The sequence below is a fragment of the Conger conger genome, chromosome 7 (genome assembly GCF_963514075.1).
Source record: "Conger conger chromosome 7, fConCon1.1, whole genome shotgun sequence".
Classification (NCBI taxonomy): domain Eukaryota; kingdom Metazoa; phylum Chordata; class Actinopteri; order Anguilliformes; family Congridae; genus Conger; species Conger conger.
In genome coordinates this window covers 30,925,014-30,947,929 of record NC_083766.1, presented here as the reverse complement: position 1 = coordinate 30,947,929, position 22,916 = coordinate 30,925,014, and the positions used below count along the sequence as shown (strand labels likewise).

Below are 22,916 nucleotides of genomic sequence, written 5' to 3'. Positions count from 1 at the left end.
ACATATGGAAAGGCTGCTTTGGATAGCATGGACGGGGATAAAACTGATACACACAGCCCACAGACGTGTCTGCACACATGCAACCACGTGCCTCACACTCCATCAAATTAAAAAGCGTGATTAAAATTCAAGTTGGCAGAAAATACATCTGTAATGTAATAATGACAAGAACAAGCCACCGGCCCATCCATTGTATGTTCATCAATTACCAACAGACTACAAGAGGATCTAGATAGCAATTCATTGAGCCTATACGGCCTCTAGTCTACACCTTTCCAAAGAAAATGCATTCCACTGTATGAATACAAATTGAACTTTATAATTCTCTCTCTCTACCCCTCACCCCCTGCCCCTCTCTCTTTTTCTCTGACACACACTTTGTTAAGGTGTCAGCAGCCACACGTTTGAATGGTGTTAGTGATGGAAGTCCTGCCAAACGGATCTTGCCTGACAAAAATAACTGGGAAGTACACAGGTCAAGAATGTGGACATGGAGCAGAGCCCAGGGCACTGGCACAGTCACTGCTACTGTCAGACACCTCCAGTAGCTCACTAACACACTCACACTGACACCCTGACACACTCACACTGATACACTCTCACACACACTCACACTAATACACTCTCAGGCTCACACACTTTCATACACACACGCACTGTATGACTAACACACTCACACACTAATACACTCACTCACACTAATACACTCTCAGGCTCACACTTTCATACACACCCACACACTGACACACTCACACTAATACACTCTCAGGCTCACACTTTCATACACACCCACACACTGACACACTCACACTAATACACTCTCAGGCTCACACTTTCATACACACCCACACACTGACATACTCACACACACGTTAACACACTCTCACTCACACTCACACGCTAACACACTCTCACACACACTAACACACTCACACTAATACACTCTCAGGCTCACACTTTCATACACACCCACACACTGACACACTCACACTAATACACTCTCAGGCTCACACACTTTCATACACACGCACTGTCTGACTAACACACTCACACACTAATACACTCACACACACTAATACACTCTCAGGCTCACACTTTCACACACCCCCACACTGACATACTCACACACACGCTAACACACTCTCACACACACTCACACGCTACCACACTCTCACACACACTAACACACTCACACTGATACACTCTCACGCTCACACACTTTCATACACTCACAGTGTCTGACTAACACACTCACACACACTAATACACTCTCAGGCCCACACTTTTATACACACCCACATACTGACACACTCACACACGCTAACACACTCTCACACACACTAACACTAATACACTCTCAGGCTCACACACTTTCATACACACACGCACTGTCTGACTAACACACTCACACACTAATACACTCACACACACTAATACACTCTCAGGCTCTCACCCACTTTCATACACGCACACACTGTCTAACATACTCACACACTAACACACTCACACATTGACACACTCTCAAGCTCAAACACTCTCACACAAACACACTCTAAGGCTCACACAGACTTAACACACTTTCAGGCTCACACACCTACACACACTGACACAATCTTAAACCAACACACACATATACGTCTCACAAATGCTCATCTCACACACACTCTCTCACACACACTGACACACAAACATGCATACAGGCACACACACTAAAACACACTCACACACACACACTCTCTCTCTCTCACACACACACACACACACACACACAATCATGCATGCAGGCACACAGCCACACCAACACAGGGGCACCTATCTGCAGCTAACCTTGGTACTCTGTGTCGTTTTGCATTAACTACCTGCACTTAGCATTAAATCAATCTAGTCACAATTAAAAAAAGAAAACTACTCGTGTTAAGGTTAAAGACCAGCCCCAATTCTCAGTCCTAATCAGAATTATTCAGATAACCAATGTTTTTGTCGCTATTATAATCACTTTATGTGAAGTGCACAAAGGTACTTTTCCGGGAACAACATAATTAAAAATGAATCTGCTTCTGAAAGATGATCATCATTTTCATCAACAAAATTGCTTATGACAGTGAACAGTCAAAACAGGCTCAGAACACTCATCAGTTTAAAGTTGACCAAAAATGATCATTTTCATATATTTTTGTAGCCGTGTTAAGAGAGCGTGATTCACTGATGGTTTGTATATACATCACCTGTTTTAAATATTGAACATTTTACAATGATGGGGTGTTAACAATTAAAACAAAAATCAAATCTATATTTGTTATGACCACCCTTCACTTTCAAAACTGCATCAAATCTCTTAGCTACACTCACTGTCCTGCAGTTTTCGCAGAAAAACAGACGTTATGTTGTACCCAACGTATTGGAGAAGAGAATTGACAACTCTGTCCTGGGCGGTACGCTCCACTAACCAACGACATTTACTGACCCTTCTTACTATCATCAGTCACTGACCCTACTGCCCAACACCATTCACTGACCCCGCTGAACAATATCATTTAATAACCCTTCTGTCCGACGGCGTTCACCGTGGATTTTAACGGGGAGCGGAGACGTCATTTTTCTCTGCCGGACAATGCAGCCGAGCTAGAGCCAGACTCCGGCAGCTGGTTCAATGCCAGAGGCTGTTTGGGAGCAGACGGCGCTAGCATGCTAAAATGTCCGGCTGCTGTTTTTTCTCCTCTGGGGCCGCGCTACGCTGGATTCCGCCGTCCTTCAGGGAGGCTCCTGTGCGCTCTGACCCGCTCGGGTCCCCTCCCGGCCCGGACCCGGCCACGCCAGCCACTCCATCACCCCCGCGCGAAGCCTCGCGACAGCCCAGACAGGAGAAGCACTTAGGCAACTATTAAGACCTGCTCTTGGATGCTGGGGGCTGTCTGAGAAACTGCCTGACAGGCAGTCCGTCATGTCCAGAAATAGGCTGCGGACAGGCCGTGTGACAGACCCCCTTCAAGCACACAGGGGGCTTTTTCATATGAAGGGCCCTTTTAACTTGTTACGCGAAGCTGAAAAATCAAACTGCAATTTTCATGTCCATTTCCACATTAACTTATTCTGAGCCTGGTTAAGGTCTTTAAAAAAATTGAAAACGCTGCGGTGTATTGTCAATATGTGTATGAAATGCGATGATGAATACACTTTACGGCAGCACATTTATCCATACGTATATTTACCAAACCCTGTTGCTGGGGCTCGACCATCCTGTAGGTTTTCACTCCAAATCTAACAAAGCACACTTCATTCAACAGCTAGATCTCGCTGAGCTGATAATTAGTAGAATACGTGTGCCAAATTAGGCTTGAAATGAAAACATACGTAGATCTCCAGGAACAGGGATGGGCAGCCCTGTACTACAGTCTTTTTCCAGTGTTGACTATAGACTATATGTTCATTAGAGTAGCGCTGCATAAATGATGTCACATTCAAGTGAAGAAGAGGCAGAAGAGGCAGAAGGGTGAAAGAGGTGGGGAGGGAGAGAAGATGGAAACAGCCGTTGATTCCTCGTGTCAGGTCAGGAATGGGCTTAGCATATCAGTCTGACGGCGGGAGGTCTTCTGCTGTCCGTGAGTCCTACTGAAATATCATCAGGGACTAATTTGATTTTTGCTTTCTGGCTTTTGATTGTTTCTCCCTCTTTGTATCAACAGAGGTCAGTTTTAATGTATTCATTGATATAAAGACCCCCCCTTTCTATTTCCCACAAAACTGAAATGTCACAATTCTCCGGCGCAAAGCCCTGCTTCGTTCTGTCATTCCGACTCCCCTCGAAGCTCACTTTTCCCTGTGTTGAAAATGTCATCCTTACAATTGCTTCCGCAAATCAATTTCCCCTCCCCGCTCTTCATGGGGACCGAAGACGGAGGCAGGAGCGATACCTGCTTTATCTGCGCACTCGCATCTACTCCACTCCGCGAAATCCTGCCCTCCCGAATCGCCTTTTTCACCAACGGATCTCTCCCCTTGTGTCAACCAAACTGTGACTTGAAGTCATCATTCCTCCACTAGCCCAGTTGCCATCAACAACACAGGGAAGCAATCGTGGGAAAATGCAGGTGCGATTATGAGCTTGAATAAAGATCGTTTAGCTTTTGAAAGCCGCTGGTTTTGTGATTAAGGCGCGGCACATTCTGTTCCTCCTCAGTCATCTCTGACGCAAGCAGTGGAACAACCGCTTATTGCAGTTTTAATAGATTTTTCAGAAGTCAGTAATGAACTAGATAAGAACAGCAGTGACTCTTGCTGTGAGCCAGTGCCTGTGTGCGCATGAGAGAGTGAGAGACAGAGAGTGAGAGAGAGTGAGAGAGAGCGAGAGAGAGAGAGAGAGAGAGAGAGAGGTAGGTGGAGGCTGTGTCTCAGTTGCCTCCTCTGTTGTTGGGGTATGGGAAAGTTATGGCTCATCTCTGGTTCTGAAATAATAAAAAGGGCAGCTGGATTCCGTGTTTCAACACAATCTTTTCTGTCCCTTTCTTTCCTGCTTGAGGCCATTTTCTCCAAACAAAAATGGCAATAAATGGTACCACCCTTGGAAGAAAGGTATAGAGATGGCAGCTCACTTAGATCACATTTCTTCCTCATATTTGGTCTGAAAAACAGCTGAACCTCACGACCAGATCTGCATGCTTTTATGCGTTTAATTGCTGCCACATGATTTGCTGATTAAATATTCGCATTAACAAGCTGGTGTACAGGTCTACCTAAAATATTTCTCAAATTGCGTATGTGAGCGCACACACAAACAGAAACACACACTAGCATATGCACACACAGACTCATACACATACAAATGACATATACACACACTCTCTACATTGCTTTTTCAAATCCCCTGTTCTCTTTGGCTCCACTTTTCAGTGTTTCTGACAGCTGCCTTCCACCGCAATAACTGCAGGGAGACCTTTTCCCTTCAACATCACCAGTACCACTATTAAATAAGGGACGGTGACCTTTAGTGGGACATTAGACCATAAGGAACGATTATGAGATACGCTCCCACTGCAGGGCTTTCCATTCTGTGCTTTCTTCCTGATACACTGCCAACACGGGACTTTGTGCCAGAGCACTATACCAGTCCAACAAGCAAACAGAAGCCAGGTGGCAGATTATTCCTTACATTATCCTAATAACCGACCGACGAGGAGGGCAGGGCCAGCCTTCTGTCAAATCGGAGCCCTCTTCCTGTGATTGCGCTCTCCCTCACACATCGCTTCTGTCAATCACAACGCCATCATTTCCCCATGGCAACTAATCCCTCCAGAGGAGTGTACAGTCCACCGTTGCCATGGCCTCCAGGCTCCGTCTGGAAACAGTCGCCATGGTTGTGGGCCATCGGAGACGGCCTTGTTTTAACAACACGCGAAGATAATGAAGGCGGCAGGCTATAACACAGAGTAGTGCGAGTCGTTTCATCAGGTCGCTTATCAAACGGTGTTTTATAGGAATAGGCATGCAGGTGCATTTCTGGGCGCGTGCTGTGCATTATGTAACATACATTTCACGTTTTCGTTTCTAGACATTCTATTTCTATGAAATAAGCATTGCATTGACACATATCTTAGATTCTACTGTAACATTCAATATGACAGATGTATTTTTTTTCCAATGTTAATGTTTCATGTGTGGCACTCAGTTCTGGGACTACAGTACAGCAAAAAAAATCCATAAAAGTGCAATTACAGACAATCTTAATTTGTGACATTAGAGTCATTTTGACCTTCTCCCTGGTGGACTCAAATTGTCTCTCATTAAGACAAGCCTTTTTTCTATTGGTTTCTGCTCTCTTTTCAATTATTTTTTTTATCAATTTTATGTAATTTCCCATGAAATATCATTTTGCTGTAAAAATTAATTACTACTTGCAACAGGTTAACTTCGGAACAGAGACATGCATTTATACAGTACAGTAAATACTGTATATGTGTACACTCTGTGACCACTTTACACTTGTACACTTTATGTGACCATCGACTGAAATGTTTGACGTGTTGTGTATTCAGAGATGCTCTTCTGCATATCACTGTTATAATGCATGTTATTCGGGTAAGTGTCAGCTTGAACCAGTCTGGCCGTTCTCCTCTGACCTCTCCCATTTTGCCTCACAGAAATTCCACTCACTGTTTTTCTTTTGTTTGTTTTTTGCACCATTCTCTGTAAAATCCCAGGAGATCAGCAGTTTCTCAGATACTCAAACCACCCTGTCTGGCACCAATAATTATTGAATGGTCAAAGTCACTAACAGATCTACCTAATAAAGTGGTCACTGAGTGTATATATAGGCAAGTCTTATTTCACATAAGATCATATAAGATTCACAAATGATTCTTAACATAGGCAAGGAGCTGAACCTGAAACCAGTTTTAAGAGCGCCCTCTGTAGGCCTCCAGCTGCAGGTGCAAGTGCAACTTATTTTTATGGCAACACACCAACAGTTTTCAAACCACGCTGAGAGTATAACCACAAATATGCTTACTTTCACAGCAAAATAGTCTCAAACAGCACATGAACCTGGTGCCTGCATGTATGCTCCAAAGGGAATGTGCTCAATTGATATTTTACATTAATCTCTGGCGCCCTCTTGTGGAACAATACTGACAGTGACAGAAGTGGTTGAAGATCAACATGCTGTACGCATCTTGTAAGCTCATATATACAGTATATAGATGTTTTGGGGAAAATCACATTCAGACTGGTTCAGCTACTTATGCAAGCAAACAATAATGTTAAATAACTTGTGACAAGAGTCTTTTATCACTGTATTTTGACCCATGGAAAAGCAAATGAGCTTTGTTGCTTTTATGCATTTACATATTACTTATATGGTTTACATTTCTTGGTTACTTGACAGTAAATTATATATTCAATTGGTTAGAATTTGTTCCTTTTCTAGAGTTGTGTCTGCGTTTTATTGTAAGCAATTTCAATAACAACTGTTAATCACACAGACACACAGAAATGCTAAGCAGGTGTCTTTTAAGTATCCATTAACAAACTGTCACTGTTTCATTCGGTAGTTCTGTCCAGAATTCCGAATTATACTCACTTCCCTGAAAAGTTCAATCATTCTAATTTTGGGAAGTGAAGAGAAAATGAAGGTACAAGAGATCTGCAAGCTGCAGAGGTGTACCAACATTATAACAACTGCTGCTATATCGTAAATCTAATTCTAATGCCAAGGAGACAAGACCTTACTTTTGTAATGTGCACTATCAAACTCATTTGAACATTTCTTACAATAGGACCTGTAATTGTTTAACCTGCTGTTTGAACAGGTTAAAGACTGTTTGAATTAAATAGCTATTTTTAAAAAAGGGCTTTTAACATTTCGAGAAAAGTTCAAGACCTCAGCTATTGTGCCCCGGCAGGCTGTGGGACGTAACAGCTCTGCAGAGACCTTTGACATGGTTCGACACAAGAAAAAAAAAATCAACAAAAGACACGACCGAAGCCCGCCAGACTCCGCATGGCTCGCCACCGTTACACATTACAAAGGTTATACATTCATTCAGACGATGCCGTGCCGTTCGACTAAAAGGAAACTTTGTAAAGCCTGAAACCGCCCGTCATACACCCCCCCCCCCCCCTCAACCGCCGCCCGCTGTAGCAGCTGTAGCCGCAGGGACTAATGCGTAAACGCGCCCAGGGCCGCTGATGGCCTCCCGCAGGGCTGCGTTACTGCTGCGGCAGACACGCCGCTATGGCAACAGTGGCGGTAATCCTGCCTGGCAGTGCGGGCGGGAGACAGACAGGGGGCAGCAGAGATGACGGTAAATCTGCACAGAGACAGTGTCAGAAGGCTTTTCAGCAAATGCGTCTCAGTGGTCAGGTACGGGCCAGTCAGTGAGAGTACAGAGCCACTCTGCCCAATCTGCTCCCGGAACACGCCGTCCTGGCTGCGGATACCTGAGGCTCTGCCCCCAGACCGCCTTTCCTGCAGGCCTCTGCAGCAATAATAATTATATTATCATAATATTATTATTACTACTATTGTTGTTATTATTATTATTGCATTGTTAAATGGTAACTAATAAACCCAAAGTTGTGCATGTTCAGTTAATACACATTTACACACAGTCTTAAAGGGAACTTCTAGCTTCTTGCTGGAAAAGATAAATGAACGGAGAACACACTTTTTACAAGGTACATTTAGAATATGTCGCAGTTGGTTTCTGGTCCAAAATTGCTTCATTTAAGTTTGTAATTCTCATTTTAAAAAGCTGAGGCTTTTGTTTTCGCATAATTGACCGCTGCACTATGGGATTGCTGTACGGCCCCCAAGCCCTTATTGAGCGGATGCTATTTTTCCTTGCACTCCATGGGTGTAGTCACTGATTTAACACTCATTGATTAGCACAGCTGTATTAGCCTTCAACTGAATGTCAATACATTAGCGCCAGTGAGCACCAATCCCAAGGCACTAAGCCTAATGGCCGTTGCAGCAATAGCCACGTGCGGACAGATCTGAGGCAGGGCCAGAAGAGACGATGGGAGAGGAGTCAGCAGTGGCCTCCAACCCCCAGCCCCCACAGCAGCTACTGTGTCAGTCCCATCTCATTGGGACTGCTAGACCTCAAAATGGAGGCCACTGAGTTTGAGACAGGCAAGGACTGCACTATGCTCATTGGTAGTCATCAGACAAAACACACTAGGCTAGACTGCCCAGTAAGGCGTGCAGTATCTTCAACACAGACAGGCTCGGCCAGTCCATATTCCACCCACTGGTATGTACAACTTGCGACTGCGCCTATACACCCACAGATCTGCCAGAAACCCCCAAGCAAACGGACGCACGCATACGCTTTCACACCCAGAGACAGATGCACACTCTGGTGAACAGGACACATTCAAGGACACATGATTAATACACGTGATTAATATAGATGGACAGATTTACAAATTAAAGTACTATACACACACGCACACAGACAATGACACATGATTAATATACGTGATTATACTAGATGAACACATTTACAAATGAAAGTATACTCGCACGCACGCACACACACACACACACACACACACACTGCACTATCCCACATATGACGCAGGACATTTACGGCTCAGAAACACACTGGACTCACCATAATTTACGAGGCATGTTTCCCAGCACAAACGGCACCTGTCTGCTAGTTATCTCTCTCTCATTAGGACTAAAGGGATTCTCAACACACAGCCTCTTTACAGACCCACGTAGCCACACGCACACACAAACACCCACACACCCACACACATAGAAGCAAAGCCACACACACATGCACAAACCAAGCCACACAGAGACAAAGCCACACACACAGACAGCCTCACACACACATACACAAACACCATAAACCACACACACACACAGACCTGAAATTATACAGTTATTATCCCCTGCTCCGGGTGCAAAGTGGATGCAGAGCTCCTCACTTTGTTGTTGGAGTGAGAAGGGGGTGGGGGTGGGGGGTGTTCACAACCTTACAAATCCCAGCAAGCCTTACCTACTGGGTCATCCCCCGCTGTCACACTGACCTATTCTACCAGGAAAACACAAGACCAGTACACATATACACATACACACAGCCACACATACACATACACACATACATACATAGACACATATATACATAGACACACATACACACATATACACATATACACATACAGACATACACACAGCCACACATACACACAGGCACACACTTTTGGATGGTTTTCAATGTTATTACCCAACATAAAGGGTCCTGTAGAGAAAGATGAAGTTCCCTTGGCACTGGCTGAGAAAAGACGGCCAATATTCTACAGGCATTGATACTCAAAATGCAATGAATTGACTGGATGTTGACGCATATGAGACATTGAACCAGGGTCAAATGTAAACAGAACTTTTCATTCGGCGAATCAGCATTAAGAACACCAGAAGATACACAGGACCGCATACACTCTCAGCGCACACTTTCTGACTGCTGTTCCTCACACACTGCCCTTGTGGAGGATATCTAGGGCAACACATGGGAGGAGAGAGCTCTCTTGAACCTTTGAACACCTGAATATTAAACACACACACACACAGCATGTGGAAACAGAGACACAAAAGAAATGGAAATCACACCTGTACCCCTCTGCACCTGCTAGCTTTCAAAAGTGTTCCACTGTTTTAAACAAACCTCGGTTCCCCTGGGAACACACACACACGCACACACATGGATATGACCCCAGCATGAGCAAACACATGTGCACACACACACACACGCACACAAACAGGGATATGACCTCAGCATAAACTAACTCACGCACACACAGGGATATGACCCCAACATAAGCAAACACATGTGTGCACACACAGGCACATGCACACAGGGATATGACCTCAGCATAAACAAACACAAACACACACACACACACGCACACACACACACACACACACACACACACACACACACACACACACACAGGGATATGACCTCAGCATAAACTAACTCACACACACACAGAGATATGACCCCAGCATAAGCATACACTCTCAGCGCACACACACACACACACACACAGGGATATGACCTCCCAGCAAACACAAACACACACACACACACACACAGGGATATGACCTCCCAGCAAACACAAACACAGGCACAATGCGTGGAAACCCTGGGACAGCACATGACAAGGACATAACCTTGCCTTTGGTGAGATCTGAGCTGACACACCAAGCCCTTCCCGTGAGCGAAATAACAGACACGAGAACCTCTCTGTACCCCTCACATCTCTATCCTCGGTGCCAAGCAGCTCAAAGTGATTCACTACGGGCGGGGAACGTTTGTCTCATCTGTCTCCCAAATGAGATAGATTACCTCATGATTCAGCCTGAACTTAATGAAAGAGCGCACCTCTCATTTACTTTGTGTTTTTTAACCGATTCATGAATATGTATGTTCAGACCTTATTCAGCTGTTCTCTGACTACATACAGAGAGAGCATTATACTCGCTGGGTTGTTAAACCTCACATTTGGTGAGTCAGCATGGCATAAAGCAACATGACTCATCAAACGCTGGACTTTTATGTTGTGGTTGCTCCTGGTCACAGCCAGCCTGAGATAAGTACCATGCAGTGAAAGCTAAGCTACCAGTTGTGCTTTAGCAAAAGCTAAGCTACAACTTACATTACATGCAGTATAGACTGTATTATAAACTGTATGTCAGAAGGCTTAACTATGAGTTATATCTGTTTTAGAGAACGCTAAACTACATGTTACATGTTTCACAAAAAGCGTGCAGCCCTAATTTAAGTCGTTCAGTGCTGTGTTCATTTTATGTTATTCTTTTACATTTTAAAGCAGCAACCTGGTGAACATAGTGTAAGGGAGATCAGGGAACAAACTAACACAGAGCATGTTGAAACATGGGGATTTCACGTTTTGCGTTTGAGCACAAATTATGTGTTTGTTTTCACTTATGGAGCTTATATAGCAATATGTAATATAATCCTTTATATAGCAATGCATTTCTCATGTGAGAATGGCAAGATGATATGAAAACTTTATTAAGAGTTATTAAAAAATCTGTGCTTTAGCACCATGCATTTTTCGATTTACTGATGATGTGTGCAGGGCGGCCTGTAGCGTAGTGGTTAAGGTAAATGACTGGGAAACACAAGGTCGGTGGTTCGAATCCAGGTGTAGCCACAATAAGATCCGCACAGCCGTTGGGCCCCTGAGCAAGGCCCTTAACCCTGCATTGCTCCAGGGGAGGATTGTCTCCTGCTTAGTCTAATCAACTGTACGTCGCTCTGGATATTGTACTGTACAGTGGGCTCAAGAATTATTGGCACCCCTCACCAGCAATGCACAAACAAGGCTTAAAAAAAAGAATAATATAATTATAGAGAAAGGTAATACACCAACATGTGCCAAATACTGTACTTTATTAATGTGTCAATGGAAATGACCAAAATCATAACAATCATTTAATAAAAAATAAATTTCAACAAAATCAAGGTTTCAGAATTATTGGCACCCTTCACCTAGTACTTAGTGCAACCACCTCTGGCAAGGATAACAGCATGGAGTCTCTTCCTGTAATATTTGACAAGAATAAGGAACACATTTGGAGGGATCTTTGCATATCCTTTCAAGATCCTTCACGTTCTTGGGTTTGTGCTTATCAATTGACCTCTTCAACTCAGCCCACAGGTTTTCGATTGGATTGAGGTCTGGTGACTGAGATGGCCATTGCAGAACGTTGATTTTGTTGTTTTCTGTGTGGATCTTGAGGTGTGTTTTGGGTCATTGTCTTGTTGGAAAGTCCACCTACGACCAAGTCCCAGACTTCTGGCAGAGGGAACCAGATTTTCAGCCAAAATTGCCTGATACTCGCTGGAATTCATTATGTCATCAATCCTAACCAGTGCCCCTGGACCTCTGGAATTAAAACAGCCCCAAAACATGACTGACCCACCACCATATTTCACTGTGGGTATGAGGTGCTTCTCCTTGTATGCATCTCTGTTCCTACGCCAAACATACCGATGCTCTATCTGACCAAAACGTTCAATTTTGGTCTCATCTGACCAGAGAACCTTGTTCCAGTCATGATGTAAATGACGTTTGGCAAACTCCAAGGGCTTTCTTCTGTGTCTTGTGGTCAGAAAAGGCTTTCTTCTGGCAACCCTTCCAATGAGGCTGTGGTTATGGAGGTGGCGTCTGATGGTGCTTTTTGAAACCTGGTGAACCCAAGATGCCACCAAGGCCTGCAATTCTTTCACTGTGATCCTTGGGGATTTTGTTGCTTCTCTCACCATTCTCCTCAGTATCCTGGGGGGCAAGATGCAGTTGCGTCCTCTACCCATGAGATTTTCAACAGTTCTATATCTTTTGAACTTTTTTATAATTGCTCTGACAGTGCTCAGTGGTATATTCAATCGTTTGTGAATTTTCTTGTAGCCATTACCACGTTTATGAAGGTCTACGACCATCTGCCTCTTTTGAACTGCCAATTCTTTTGTTTTCTTCATGGTGTTGGATGACAATGGGATATTGCATGTGTGTTACCTCATTTTTATACCCTAGTGAAACAGGAAGTGATGAAATCACTCAATACAGTTCCTTAACACATAGATAAACTTAAATAAGTGGAATTTAATACCTGGTTTAATTTTGGTAGGTGTTATTTACAATAATCTTTATGGGTGCCAATAATTGTGAAACATTGATTTGGAGGAAATTGATTTTTAATTAAATCAGTAAATGTTTTTTGTTGGTTCCATTGAAACATTAATATAGCACAGTATTTATCACATGTTAGTATTTCGAGTTTGTCTATAAATATATTGTTTAGAATTTTTTTGAGTATTGTTTGTTCATTTTCTGTCAGGGGTGCCAATAATTTTTGAGCCCACTGTATATAATGTAATGTAATATGTGAACACTGTCTTGTTGGTTATAACATAGTATAGTTTTGACAAATGACAGAAGCAATCAGAAACTGTGAACCATAGTATATTTAATTAGGTGAAAACCTAAAAGTGTTAGGTTGCGACCTGGCCAAACCTACATCCCATTGTTGTCACACGCACATAATTGAATAAATGGTGTAACTGAAGTTTACCCCCCGGCCTCTTCCCCAGGCCCAGGCTGGGCTCAGTAATTGGATGGGAGTCCAGGGAATACTAAGGGGGGTTGGTGGGTTAGTGGCAGGAATGCTGTCCTTTGGCCCCAAACAGAAACCCAATGCCCCATCACAGTGATCATTAATCTAAGGTACTTAGGTCATCAAGGATATTAAGTATGAGGGTGTTAACAACAGTGTCCTGGTCAAAATTCCACAAAACGAGCAGTCGAAAGCTAGCCACATATTCAATCCCTTGACATTCAATGGGAAACAATCCCTTGAATTCCCAATTGACATTGATCTCTCAGGTCTTAAGCGATTAAGTTCTTGGTTGACATACCCAGGATGGGTTCAACTCGCTAACTGTACCTCCTGCACAATATACTCCAGGATAAGAAACAAACCCCTCCCCACCCCCCAAGAAGTTCAGACTGAGCAAGGAGAAATTAATTAGTAAGCATTTGTCAAGAGTCTGAGTAAATATGTTGGAAATTTTGAATGAATTGTCTTTGTTGTTTTCTCGCTCACACACTTTATCAGCGGCTCCCCGAAATGATTTGGAGGCCCACATTATCACACGTACTGTAGATGAAGTTGGCATGATTCATGTGAGAAATAGCCGAATCGCTGAATCATTACATTTTTGAGTGGCATAGCGTGAATTTTTAGTTCATTGTCAGCATTAGTGTGCTGATAAAGTTGTGAGAGACATGCTAGAGTACCTGAATAAATTATCACACTAAAATTGAATCCAGTCTGGTTTATTGTGGACATGCTCTGTTTCCAGGGTTACGCTCTGCTGGCAGACAGTGCGAATGTCTCCATTACCAGAGGAATAGACCCTTTGACCCAGGGAGATGCACAACACAGACACAAACAATAAAGCACTAGCCGTACAACACAACACACACGCACACACACAGTCAGACCGGAGGGATACATGCAGACCAATATCTCCAGGCTAATGGTCAGGCAGGAAATGATGTGGCATATAAATGGAATATGATATAAATAAATACCGCAAACCTGCTCATGAATGAAATGTGCTGATAAAAAATGAATTGCCTTTCTGGGAGGAGAAGGCTGGTCCAGGTAATTAACTCCTGAGACTGCAATGGTCAGGAGCTATATTTAGCTATGGCCTGGATCAACGGCAGGAACGCGAGAGGGAACATGGTGTGCACGTCTCTCTCTCTCAAAAAAAAATGAAAGAGGAAATTAAAGAATGCATTTGTGGGTTGTCATCCCGGTACATGTAATGACATCCTATTCATGAATTCCATATACTTGTAATAGATTCTTCTCCAGGGTGGAAGAACATTGAGGAAGGTAAACTACAAAAATGCACATTTAAAAAGCTCCATGTAGCCTGTAAAGGCAATATAATTACATACAGTACTGTATTGGCTAATAATTAGCCATGTATGCTATGTAATGTAATAATTGCACTTACACTTTTACTATTAGGGGTGTTCTAGCTGCCAACTGTGGTATTGCTACTTCATCTATTTGATTATTCCACAAGGGTTCATGTTTTTATCTGTGTGTGGAACCTTACTTTCCGCTTTCAGCTCACTTGTCCCTGGTTATGATTTGCACTTTATCGTACGTCGCTCTGGATAAGAGCGTCTGCCAAATGACTGCAATGTAATGCATTTCTATTGTCTGCATATGAAATTAAATATTAATTAAAACAATCACTAAATAATTATAATTTCCAGTCAACAAATTAGATAAAGGGCTATCCAAGAATCTAAATTCCCATTGTGCCACATTTAATTTTCTGTGCATCAGAGAAAAGGCTAAAGAGACCATGTTTATAATATCTTTGTATATCCTCTCTCAATTTGTTCCAGTTTGAAACAACCGATCATGTTTGCAGGCGGGTCTCCATCTTAGCAAGGTCCTCCATTATGTTATAGTACAAGAGCACAGAACGCCCTTCTTGTCTGCAGCTGAGCTGGGAGGTCACGCATGACTGGATGACTTACACTGCTGCCACAGACAGGCAGCCTGCAGGTGTTAGCAATCAGTGATAGCAGACAGCTGTTGTGCTCATTTACATAGTGCTGGCAGATGGTGGGGTGCTAGCTGGTACTATATGTTACCTGGGCGGGTTAGCCTGATGTACCACCCCAAGAGCATCACATTTTCCTACAGACAGCATCCAAGTTTGGCACCCAAACAGTGTGGCCCATTCCGTCTTCACACTGGGTGACTCATTAATCGCATGCTATATGGAAACAACCATACACTATGTGTATACTGTACATATCTGAGTCTATTGATGGTATGTGCCAAGTTTCATAAGCATGCATTCACAGGTTACTGAGAAGATATTTTCAGTAGTAATAGGCCCACACAATTTTATAATATGGTGAACCCACGTAATGTAAAAATGCTAATTTATGCAGTACATTTAAATGCATATTCAAGAAAATGATGTTGCGGCCACGGGAAAAACAGTGATAAGCTGCCTATTTTCAGTTCGTTTTGTAAACTGGGATTTCAACTAACTGCTATAGAGCCACTAAGTGTCAGACAAGCCTGTTTATCAAATCTGTGGTATATAAACCTACCTGCCTGCCAGATTTTTTTCGTTTTGAATAATCACAAAGATAAAGATACAGTCCGTTAAGGAATTGTTACAACAATGGCAACATCATTACTGAGATATGCTGTAATTGTCCTGCAAATATTGTAATTTATGAATGATTCAATGAAATCAACAAAAATAGCAGCTGTCCTCTTCAATTTAAACCATAGGTTGTCAATAGGATCGATAAATCCAGTCTTAGAAGGCCATGAATTTTTGGGATGAGCAGGTTTTTGGCTAAAACATTGTTGTTCTTGGTGGAGTTCATTATACCATCGACCTTTACAAGAGCCCCTAGTCCACTGGCAGAAGAACAGGCACAAAAAGATCGAATTAAATTTACGATATTTGATGATAGGTATGAGGCGCTTCCTTCCACACACTCCTCTTTTGAAACCAAAGATGAAAATGCTGCATGTGACCAAAAAGTTTCATTCTGGTCACCTCTGACCATAACACCTGAGTGCAGTCATTCACTCAGTGAGCACTTTATTAGGTAGACCTGCACACCAGCATGTTAATGAAAATATTTCATCAGCCAATCATGTGGCAGCAACGAAAGGCATAAAAGCATGCAGATGCGGTCAAGAGTTTCAGCTGTTTTTCAGACCAAATGCCAGAATGGGGAAGAAATGTGATCTAAGTGATTTTGACCGTGAAATGATTGTTGGTGCTAGACAGGGTGGTTTGAGTATTGCAGAAGCAGTTCTGTGAGCAAAAACATGTTGTTAATGAGAGAGAGAGGAGAAAGTCCAGACTGTTCGAAACTGACAGGAAGGTGACAGTAATATGAAAAACGCATTTCAACAGTGGTATGCAGAAGAGCATCTCTGAACCCAAAATGCATCAAACCTCTAAGTGGATAGGCTCCAGTGACAGACCAATATATCTAAAAAATGCCTAATAAAGTGCTCACTGAGTGTAGCTCCATGAGTCCAGAGGTGAAATTATTTCGGTAGCTCTCAGTAAAAGCTTTGTTTATGCAACCCTTCCAAGAAGCCTGTTGGTGTGGGGGTGGTGTGTTACAGTTAATTTTGAGACTCGATGAAGCAAATCTCTTAAACTGTGATCCTTGGGTTCTTCTTCATCTCACTCCCCCTCCTTCTCACTGTGTGTGGGGACAACATGTACCTGTGTCCTCTTCCCGGCAAATTTTCTAATCTCTGAAACTCTTTGATTTCTGTAACAGTGGTATGTTTAACCATTCACTTTGTACTCATCACCTGATTTATGTAGGTCAACCACCATTTGTCTATTATGGATGACAAAGGGGATTTTACTTCATGTTTCCTCTTTTTCTACTCTCGTCAAACAGGAAATGAGGGATGGCAAGTCCATAAACCTGAGATGAGCTTAAATAAGTACTGTTTTTATTACAGTGTTTTATTACAAATGTAGCTTTGTTTGATAAAATTTTTTATTTATTTATGTGTGCCAATTATTGACACATACACTTACTGAGCACTTTATTTGGTATACCCCTCTATACCTACTTATTCATGTGATTATCTAATCAGCCAATCGTGTGGCAGCAGTGCAATGGATAAAATCTTGCAGATACTGGCCAAGAGCTTCAGTTAATGTTCACATCAACCATCAGAATGGGAAAAAATGTGTGATCTAAGTGACTTTGACCATGGAATGATTGTTGGTGCCAGGCAGGGTGGTTTGAGTATCTCAGAAACTGCTGATCTCATTTCATGCACAACATTCTCTAGAGTTTGCAGACAATGGTGCGAAAAACATAAAAACATCCAGTGAGCAGCAGTTCTGTGAGCAGAAACAGATTGATAATGAGAGACGTCAGAGGAGAATGGCCAGACTGGTCAAAGCTGACAGGAAGGTGACAGTAACACATATAACTACACATGGTGGTATACAGAAGAGCATCTCTGAACACACAATATGTCAAACCTCTAAGTGGATAGGCTACAGCAGCAGAAGACTTTGTAAGCCTAATAAATTCCGAATAAAGGGCTCAGTGACTGTATCTTCCTAGCAAAAAAACCACAATAAAACATGCTTTTGTAAAGAAAATTTATATAGTCCCTTTCGTGTGGTACATGGGCCTTCCAAGTTGGTGAAAACATACATGGATATTAGACGGTTGTGAAGTAATCCAAACGTAAATAATGATATTTATACTACTACATTAATTTAAATATTTAGTTATTAGGCTATTAAATAATTATTTAGATTTATTTGATTTTGTTAAATTGCAAATGCATCTTCATAATCTTTTACTAATGGGAAAAACACATTTTTTTAAAACCACGTTTTTCTGTGGTTTTAGTGTGATTTGGACCTTTTATAGCTTTCACCTGTGGTAGCCTAAATTATTTACCACAACCTTATTGCAATGATGATGTTTTGGGCTTGCTGCGTTATTACACCTGTTGTTTTATGAGGGGCTGGGGGTGCTCAGGTCATAGGACGTATAATGACTTATTGCCTTCCACTTTCAGAACATAAAAACCGTTTTAGCAACAATCACCAGCAGTACAGGAAACCTTACATTCATGGGCAAATTGTGCAGATGACCATGAGAAATGACATGCTGAGGGATGTGTTTGTAAATTAGTAAAGGCAGAAACACTAGGGGTTTTCACGACCAAGCTTGATAAGGTGCTCAGCTTTTAGGCAAGCTAAGCAGTAGGTACACTTTAGGCTAGAAAAAGCAAGCAGTGCTGGGTTGAATGGCTTGCTTTCATCATTATGTTATGTTATAGAGTAATAGTGTATATACAGTCAGAAAGAACAAGCAGAGGAGAGTTACAGATGTGTAACTGCGTGTCTTCTGGGACCACAGGCAAAGTGCAGTGTGAAATGGATAACGTGATAGAGCTACAAGTTTGAAAAAGGGCCACGCTGGAACATACTGTGCCAGAAAGCCAAAGCTTTCACACTGCTGTTAATCCTGGTCTCTGTTTTCCAGTCCCAGGAGAACCAGGGCGCCCTCTGTCAGCCACACTCGGAACTGACGCCCATGCAAAAGCACGCGCACGTCCACAGAGCCAGCCTCTAAACGCTTGCTACCAAAACAGAAAGCCCCCATGCGGGCATGGAAAAGCGCTCTGCTAGCCAAAGAGAACATCCAGCCTGAATGATTTATCAACAGCAGAGCTGGTGAAGAGGAAGGCACACACCGGCATCCGGAATAGCAAGGAACTCACCTGCCTTTCAGGGCACTGAGTGTGGACTTGTCAATCCTGCAGACAAACAGAGAGGAATTTCACAATTTAATAGGTCAGTCCAGGAAAAAGGCATACATTCACAAATCATTTTTAATTTCACTTGTAATTGTATATGTCTGCTTGAGTGCGTCTATATCTGTGCGTGTACGCCTGCGTGTGTATGTGTGTATGTGTGTATGTCTGTGTGTATGCTTGTATGTGTCCATCCATGTTGAACAAAATATAAATGTTGACACTCCACTCAAAATGCATTCAGAAGGGCCATTCTACGGATATCTCGATTTCCTGAAAAAGGCCATCACATCTTGCTGCACTCAGCCACTGCCTCTTCCTCTTTTCCCACAGACCCAGAGGAATCAAAACCAAAAGTGAATCCGGGAAGAAAAACACTTCCCCACAGCCTCATTCGAGACAGAAATATTCAAAAACTCAGCAAATCGTCTCTACACAAACAAACAATATCTCTCTCTCAGTAAAGATCTTTCGAACAACAGCTTTAGTGTTTTCACCATCCCTAATTAACCAAATAATCTCCCTCTCTCTCTCACACATGCTCTCTATCACTTGCTCCCTCTCTCTCTCTCTCTCTCTCACACACACACACACACACATACACTGACACACACATCATATAGTGACAGAAAATGCCCCGTGTTGATATCATGTTTTCTGTGTCTATGGTGAGGAAGGTATAACAATAAAATCTACAGTTTTTCACACTCCACACAGCACTTTATATGTTTGTGTCTATTGTAACTCTATTGTAGGAGCTCATAAAATACATCAATAACTCTCCAGATCCCACATCCGCTATGGTTCTGAGAGGTCACTGTGTCTGCATTCACAGGGCCAACACGTCTGGAAACAAAGTCATTTACAGCACTGCTATGGTGACGTAGCGTTATATCCTGTGCACCAAGTGCTGTGTAGTCCCACACCCATTCCCTGTCCTCACCGTGCTGACCTCGACCCTGACCACTTCAGTGCTCCCTAAAATGAGGTGTACTATACTACAAAACCCAAAATAAGTCCATCTTAACAAGTATCTTGGTCTTATTTTTAGACTTATTTCTATTACATGTATTGCTATATGAGACAAAAAAAATGCCAATGAGGTAAGAATGTTTGACTCGTTTAAAGATTTCCCAATGGGGTGAGAGAATTTCACTTGTCAACCAGTAAAATATTAACTTAAAACAAGCTAATATTTTCTACTTGGGAGAAAAGAAATAAGATCGTAAGTCATATTCCAAGACTAAAAAGGCTTGTTAAGTCATTTTTTGCAGTGTAAATTCTACAGTCCTCTGTGCTGTCCCTCTATTACACCCAACCCTACACAGACCAGGGGTGGAAAATCCAGGTGCAGAAAGTAAAAGTTCTCCCCAGTATTTGGTTCCAATCACCTGGATTTGCTAATTAGCACAATTCTTCAGCCGGGGAGTAGAGCTAATTAATGAAATCCGAGTTTATGGGTGGACGAAACACAAGACAGGACTATACTTATAGTGACAACTATACTAGTCTCTATAGTCCACCTACATTCTTCCCTAAGCTGCCAATATTTCCCAAACATTTCTCCCAATATTGACTATTGCACTGATCCCTCTATGTTGTCCTTACTGGTGCAGTGTTATGTGCAGTAATGACCAGTGCAGCGTTACCTACCCTGACCCCTGTACTGTTCTCGACAGTAGCCCCAATATTGCTGCTCCTTACATTGTCCTTATAGTCCTCTCCGCATTGCTGCTGATTGAACTCTACACTTCCCCTGACAGCAGCTGACTTCTTCAGCAAACACAAACCTCTAAACTGCCTTCTATGATTCCCTGCAATCCTACAATCACCACTGCCCTGTCTACTACACTTACTGCTGATCTGATCACTCCACTGCTGCAACAGTGCTCCCTATATTACCCTCTACACAGCTCTCTCTCTGCTGGAGTACCACACATCCATACACTGATAAACGGATAATACACTCAACTACATTGAAAAAAATATATTTTTATTTTATTTACTAGGGACAGTGCACATTAATCAACATTTCAAGTAAATGTGCCAGAGTTAGCTAATGAGCTAATTGTCATCTGTAGTCCCTAACCTGCATGTCTTTGGACACTCACAGCTACACTTTATGACTTTATAAAGTTATGGTTATGGTTGTAGCTATAAGCAGCTGCTAACTGACAAAAGTGTAAATTGTACTGGTCCATGCCCCAGCACACTGATCCCTGCACAAAGCGCAGCCTGTCTCCTCAAAGGTGTGAAGTCTTAATGATATATCACCAGAGCATCGATTATCTACCACATCGGGTTAAATGCTCATTAGTGCCTGTTTCCCCAGGGATGTACACACACACACACACACACACACATACATGCACATGCACACGCACACACACGCACACGCCCTCACACACACACACTGAGAGGTTGGCAATCACACTAAAAATAACATCATATTCAGCAGTGCTTCTAGCTTTCATTCTCACGCTGCAGCCTTGGGAGACACACGCCCTTCCTGTGTGAGCACCCCTCCCTGGACTGCCCACATCCTCAACTGAAACGCTCACACAACATCCCCGAAATGAAGCCTGCGCAGATGGGAACCCACACAGGGGGGGGGGGGGGGGGGTCCCTGCTCAGGTAGGGTACAGTGCAGTGGAGCAGGACAGTTTAACGGCTTACTTTATTACCGGAAGAGCGCAGAGCAGAGTCACCCAAACTCTACAGTGAACTCTACCAGCCACTAGAACTCAACAGTGAACTCTACCAGCCACTAGAACTCTACAGTGATTACAGGACACTCCCATAATAACAAAAGCAGCAGTAATGGGGCACTTACTGAAATAAGTAACTGCGTACATGTTGGTGCATATTTTCCACCCAAGGAAAATCTTACACAACCTTATTTTCACACGCGTTCAGGCCACTGCACTTGGGCTGCAGAGGTCATCCTGTTTCCACACACACCCCACACGACCTCACACCCTCTCGACTTAGGTAGCGGTCCCACCCATCAGAAAATCAGCGCCCAAATCAGGTGTGAACCCCTCCACCAAGGAGGCAATGAGGCAACTGACTGCGCTATTGGCAATGTACAAGCGTTTTTTAACCATTAACAGTGACTTTACTGATGTTCCATTAAATTGGGGAAAGGTGCTGTGTACGTTGCCTTTTGCTTGCAGCTCCCATGGAAATGATTGGGAAATTCCTTAGCTAAAATCTCCTTTTCTTCTCTCCCTCTGGCTCTCTCTCTTGCTCTGTCTCACCCTCTCTCTCTCAGATTGCACCGGGACAAGTATCATAAATGTGGAACAGATTTCCATAAAATAGAACAATCAGGGTTACAAAGACTTAAACAGAAAGTGTTAGAGGCCATTTCCTCTTTTATAATGGATTCCAAGTTGTAAAGATGCATAAGTATTTATCGTCTAACCCATTACACTCACACAGTGCAGGAGTACAGCATCTCTGTATCAATGTAAATACAAATACAAACACGCACACA

At 42.8% G+C, this 22,916-nt stretch overlaps 1 protein-coding gene across 12 annotated transcripts in view; it reads right to left on the bottom strand.

Annotated features, from left to right (window-relative positions):
* Positions 1 to 22,916, bottom strand: part of LOC133132176 (rap1 GTPase-activating protein 2-like) — an 85,051-nt gene that overhangs the window by 43,071 nt on the left and 19,064 nt on the right. For all 12 annotated transcript variants that reach the window (XR_009709082.1, XR_009709083.1, XR_009709084.1 and 9 more), the window contains one exon: positions 19,385 to 19,420. Coding sequence is in view for 7 of the 12 variants with exons in the window: in XM_061247412.1 (XP_061103396.1) it covers positions 19,385 to 19,420 (36 nt within the window). In the remaining 5 variants the exon portion in view is untranslated. The remainder of the gene's footprint in view (positions 1 to 19,384; positions 19,421 to 22,916) is intronic.